The sequence below is a fragment of the Mustela lutreola genome, chromosome X (assembly GCF_030435805.1).
Source record: "Mustela lutreola isolate mMusLut2 chromosome X, mMusLut2.pri, whole genome shotgun sequence".
NCBI lineage: Eukaryota > Metazoa > Chordata > Mammalia > Carnivora > Mustelidae > Mustela > Mustela lutreola.
The window spans coordinates 57,567,656-57,573,655 of record NC_081308.1 but is presented as its reverse complement, the minus strand read 5'-3'; the positions used below and the strand labels follow the sequence as shown (position 1 = coordinate 57,573,655).

Genomic DNA, 6,000 nt, shown 5'->3' with positions numbered 1-6,000 from the left:
ACTGGAAGGAGCCAAGATATCCTTCAACAGATGAATGGATAAAGAAGATGTGGTTCATATGTACAATAAATATTCCTCAGTCATTAGAAAGGATGAATACTTACCATTTACACTGACATAGACAGAACTGGAGGGGATTATTGTAAATGAAATAAGTCAATCAGCGAAAGATAATCATATAGTTTCACTCATATGTGGAATATAAGAAATAAAACAGAGGATCATAGTGGAAGGGAAAGAAAACTAAATAGAAAGAAATCAGAGAGGGAGAAAAACCATGAGAGACTCTTGACTCTGGGAAATAAACTGAGGACTGTGGAAAAGGGAGGTGGGTGGGGGATGAGGTAACTGGGTAATGGGCATAAAGGAGGGCACCTGATCTTATGAGCATTGAGTTTACACACAACTAATGAATCATTGAACACTACACCAAATTGAATTTTAAAAAAGAAAAAGAAAAGAATAAAAAGATCTGAGCTCAGTAACTGTTTTTAGAATGGATGGAGGACTGAAAGGAACTAGGTCACTCCCCCATTCCCCCAGCTTTAGCAGCTGCTCCCTCCTCCCTCTCCCGCCTCTTCTCTAATCCCACCCCCCTCATCTCCATCTGAATGCCAAAGCTACTAATTCCCGGGCTGCAGCCAGTACATTCAACATCTCAAGAGAATTCTTCTGCAGGATTTCTTTGCAGACTGACAGCATCCACCAATTAGGGACTCCTGGTTACCTTTTGGGAGTGTGTAGGCATAGGGGCCCCAGGAAGGGTGTGAGTGAGTGTGTCTCTTATCTCTGCAGTTGTCTTCTGAGGTATTTTTTCCCATTTTTTCCGCAGGGGCCAGTCGAATAGCCTAATTCCCTTGAACACCTCACAACCTTTGACACAATTATCCGTGACAAATTAATCTAAAATGTGACTGCAGGAAGAGAAACTGGCATATCTCGCTTGGCCTTCTGGGATTTGTAGTCCCGCTCCTCCGTGGGCTGCCTGGCTAGTCCTGGAGCTGCGGACTACAGCTCCCAAGGCTGCTTTGAATCCCTACCGCACAGACTCAGAGCCCCATGCCCGAAGGCGTTGGTTGCGCCGTGTCTATTGTATCCCTGGTCGTGTGTGTTTGTACATTTCTCGGGACGTGAAATTGAGAGTGAGAAGCATGGCAGATGAGCAAGAAATCATGTGTAAATTGGAAAGCATTAAAGAGATCAGGTAAGCGGAACATTGCAGCGCCCCCTCAGACCCCTTGAGGCCCCCAGAATACCCCCGCTGCGGGAGGGATAGAGCGGAGTTACCAACAGAAAGTATCTATTGTTAAGCTACTTGTGGAGAGGGGCGGGAAAGGAACAGATTCACGGAATTCAAGGATGGGAGGGAGGGGGGAAAGTGTCGGAACTGAACCAAGCGGAGAGTCTGACCAAGAGAGACCATTTGCCAGATGTCAGAGAGAAAGCCAGATGGAGACACACGGGGGTTGGGGAGAACACGGTATGGGTGGAGTGGGAGTGGGCTGTGGGTGGTGGTAGTGGTGGTGGTGGTCGTTCCAAGACAGCATTTTTCATCTTGGAGTGGGAGTTGGGGGGACGGCATTCTTAGATCCATTTTTCAAAAATATTTATTTATTTATTTATTTATTTATTTAGTGTTTGTTGGCTCCGTGGTGTATGTGACTCCTTTCTCTTTCCGAGTAAAGAATTTTTTCAGCTTCATTAACTTCAGGACCTAGAGCTCAGCCTAGCCTTTTGAGAGCAACAGCGCATTTGGGCTGGTGGTGGCCGCCAGGGACTGAGAGCTGAGGATGCAGAAGTATCTGGCAGGCTGGGGCTAGTAGGACCGCTAGCACTTGCGCGTGATTATTTTTTGCATTCACACATTCACCACCTTCTTCCTCTCCTACCCGTTGCTCTGTAAGGGGGGTGGGAGCAATGGAGACGGAGGAGGTGGTTGCTGTGCCAGATGGTGGGAGCTCAGCTGCAGCTTTGGGGCGCCAGAGGTGAAGCGCAGGCCAACAAAGTGGGAGTTGCCTGCGTCCTGACCCTTTCCTTCCAGGCGCAGCTTGTGGCAAGGCGATGATGTTGTTCTTGCTCAGAACACAGTGTAGTCAGGTAAGTGAACTGTTTGGGCTGGTAGCAGGTTTTCCTTCACCTACTCTGCTTTGCCAGAACAAGTCCCCCATCCAGGACCCCAGCTTCCACCCTCATTCTGAGGGTGGACTGGGTTGGACAGTTTCCCTTTAGTGCTTTCATGGAACCTAGGGGAAATGATGTGGATATCAAGTGTGCCTCTTTAAGAAATAAGACCTTGGAACAAGAAGCTTAACCCTTGGAGTAAATGTCTTTGATGAGACTCACACATGTGAGTATAAGGAAGCATTTGAGCTTTTTTTTGTCCTTTGAAAGGTTGCATCTCTACTTTTACAAGGGTATAAAGGGAAGGGAACTATTATTTATTGAGCACCTGGTGTACACAGTTCATTGACCCACTATTGATTATTTCCGCAAATGTCCTGAGAAAGAATCAGGACTAGGAAGGTACTTAAAGAAATAGTGGCTAAAACTTCTCAAATTGAGCAAAGAACATGAACTCCAGATTCAACAAGCAAAGCAAACACTCTCAGGAAAATGTGAAAAAATTCACACCAAGACACATCATAATCAACCTTCTAAACAAAGGGCAAAGAAAAGATTTAGAAAGCAACAAAAAAGAAACAACACTTTATCTATACCTTCAGGGGAAAAATTTTATCAGTCAGTGATGAGGTCCTAGCAGAAAGTGACACAAATTTTCCAAGTATTGAAGGAAGAGAATCATGAACCCTGAATGAAATTCCAAATGAAACCCAACATCCTATATCCAGTGATAATGTCCTATATGAACAAAAGGATTAATCAAGACATTCTGAAATGAATTGAAGCAGGGAATTTATCAATAGGAGGTCTACTTTATAAGAATGTCTAAAGTAAGTTCCTCAAATACAAAATAAACAATAAAAGGACATTTACAAGGAAGAATACAGTGAGAAAAAGCATGGGTAAATACAAAAGAAGTCTTTTCCTCTTGAGTTGTCTGAATTATGCTTGATGACTGCATCAAAAGTTATCATACTGTCTCATGCGGTTCTCAGTGTATGTAAACATTTAAGATATTCATGTCACAAATAGAGGAGTGTAAAGGGAGGTGAGGTTTGTATATTTCACTTGAGCTGATACAATGATGACATTAGATGACTGTGATAAATTATGCATGCATAATGTAATAAGAAGAAACACTAAAAACTGTACAAAGAGATGCATGCATTCAAAAACATTATAGATAACTCAAAATGGAATTTTAAAAAGTGTTCAAGCTACCCACAGAAAAGCAGGGCACAAAACCAAAACAAACAAAAACAAAAACTAAAACTAAGAAGAACAAACAGGTAACTAAAATGGCAGGCTGAGCCTTAACATATCAATAATTATGTGCATATAAATGGTCTAAATACACTGATGTGAAAGAGTGGATTAAAAAAATTTAACCATATGTTATTTATAAAGAAATGCACTTCAGATATAATGATATAGGTAAGCTGAGAGTAAAAGTTGGGGAAAAATTACTATGGAAACTTTAATTAAAAGAAACCAGGAGCAGCTATGTTAATGTTAATGTTAATAAAGCAGATTTCAGAGCAAAGACAAATCCCAGGAACAGAGTGGGATATTACATAATGAGAAAGGGTCAAGCCACCAAGAAGACATAACAATTCTAAATATGTATGCCCAAAAGTCATTTAAATTAGTTTGCTTTAGACAATTTTGCAGTAATATACAGAGATTACATCAGTTGGTTTAAGAATTTAAAGTGGGGAAAGTACTATAAATACATATTTGATGTTCACACATGGGAAAGGTAAACATGTATGGGAGGGGGAAAGAAGTAGTGTAGGGGAAGGGGTAGAAGGAACTGGAGAAAGGAGCTCACATTTGTTATTGATCATCTAATTTCAGAGCTCTTGGCTCATTTATATTTATTCTTCCTAGTGAAAATCTGTGGTAGGAATTATTATCCCCATTATACAGTAAGGACACTGAGGTTCAGAGAAGTAATATAACCTATTTATGGTCATAGAGCTAGGAAAGGAAGAGAGAATATACTCTCCCATTCATGTGGCATACATATTTTAACAAATGCTGATACATTAACTATTATTTACAGTCTCAAATCCCTAGAAGTTATGATCAGAGCAGCCTATTTCTGTTAAAAAATAATAATAATGTCACTTCTGAGCTTAAGTAGCAGTGATTATGGCAACATCACCAAAAGAACTAATTAAGACAAGCTAGAAGCTAGACAGACCCTCAGACCAGGACCAGAAATAAACACATTCATACTCAGTGTTCATGCATACCGATGGTAGAATTTGAAATGGAAAATGTTTTAGGAATAGATTTTCCAACCACAGGCCATTCCCCACTCCTGACTCTGACCACATATCCAGCCCTGTCCTTCCTCCCAATCTCAACCACACTCCCAATACTGTGCTTCAGACCACAGGCCCCAAATCTCACACTGATCTGTTTTGCCAGCCCATTCATTAGGCTTTCAATTGGTGGTAAGGGAGCATGCAGATATGTAGAAAGGGGATGAGGAGATTAGAACAAAAGAAAGGAGATGGAGAAGAGGGAAGAAAATAAGCTATGAGGCAGACAAGGTGCAACCACCACTAGATGAAGTAGAGCCCTTCACCAGCTCCTCAAATGCATACTAATATCTCCTTATCCTGCACATGCCATTCATATGCACACATTCACCCAGGTCTTAGTGCATGCATATCTATACACAATAAGTTTTCCTCACTTAAGAAAGGAAAACACATTTTGGAAGTATAAACAGGGGTACCTTATTTTATTGTACTTTGCAGATAGTTTTGATTTGTTTTTACAGATTAAAGGTTTGTGTCAACTCTGCATCAAGCAAGATTTTGTGTGACATTTTTACTATAGCATTTGCTCACTTAAAGTCTCCATGTTATATTTTGGTAACTCTTGTAATATTTCTAACTTTTTTCATTATTATTATATTTGTTTTGGTGATCAGTGGTTAGTAATCTTTGATGTACTATTGTAATTGTTTCAGGTTGCCCTGAACTGCACCCATATAAAATGATGGACTTAATCAGTAAATGTCTGTTCTGACTGCTCAACTGCCCAATTGTTTTCCATCTTTCTCCAACTCCTTGAACTTTCCTGTTCCATGAGACATATCAATATTGAAATTAGGCCAATTAATAAGTCTACAGTGATATCTAAGTGTTCAAGAGAGAAATACATCTCTCACTTTAAATAAAAAACTAATTAATAAACTTATTGAAGGCAAGTCAAAAGCTGAGATAGACCAAAAGCTAGGCTTGTTGTGACAAACAGTAAATGAGGTTGGGAATGCAAAGGAAAAGTTCTTGAAGAAGTTGAAAATGCTGCTCCAGTGAATGATAAGGGAGCAAAACAACCTTATTTCTGATATGGAGAAAGTTTTAGTGGTCTGGATAGAACCTAAAATATGCCACAACATTCCCTCCAGCCAAATCCAAATCCAGAGCAAGACCCTAACCTTTTTCATTTCTGTGAAGGCTGAGAGAGGTGAGAAAACTACATAAGAAAAGTTTGAAGCTAGCAGAGGCTGGTTCATGAGGTTTAAGGAAAGAAGTCTTCTCCATAACAGAGAAGTATAAGGGGAAGCAGCTCAGGTACTGATGTGGAAGCTGCAACAAGTTATCCAGAAATGTAGCTAACATAATTAATGAATGTGAGCACACTAAACAACAGATTTTCAGTGTAAATTAAATAGCCTTATATTGGAAGTAGATGTCTTCTAAGACTTCTATAGCTAGAGAGAAGTCAGTGACTAGTTTGAAAGCTTCAAATAGGCTGACTCTCTTGTTAAGGGCTGATACAACTGGTGACTTTAAAGTTGAAGGCAAGGCTCATTTACTGTTCTGAAGATTCTAGTGCCCTTAAGAATTATTCTGAATC

At 40.2% G+C, this 6,000-nt stretch overlaps 1 protein-coding gene across 3 annotated transcripts in view; it reads left to right on the top strand.

The window, feature by feature from the left end:
* The first annotated feature begins 1,022 nt into the window (after positions 1-1,022).
* ZC4H2 (zinc finger C4H2-type containing) overlaps positions 1,023-6,000 on the top strand; it is a 67,652-nt gene continuing 62,674 nt past the window's right edge. The window contains exons 1-2 of one of the 3 annotated variants that reach the window (XM_059157805.1): positions 1,069-1,204; positions 2,042-2,097. Coding sequence is in view for 2 of the 3 variants with exons in the window: in XM_059157807.1 (XP_059013790.1) it covers positions 1,152-1,204 (53 nt within the window). In the remaining variant the exon portion in view is untranslated. Of the gene's footprint in view, positions 1,205-2,041; positions 2,098-6,000 lie in introns of all 3 variants that reach the window. The other 2 variants (XM_059157807.1, XM_059157806.1) reach the window with 2 other exon arrangements.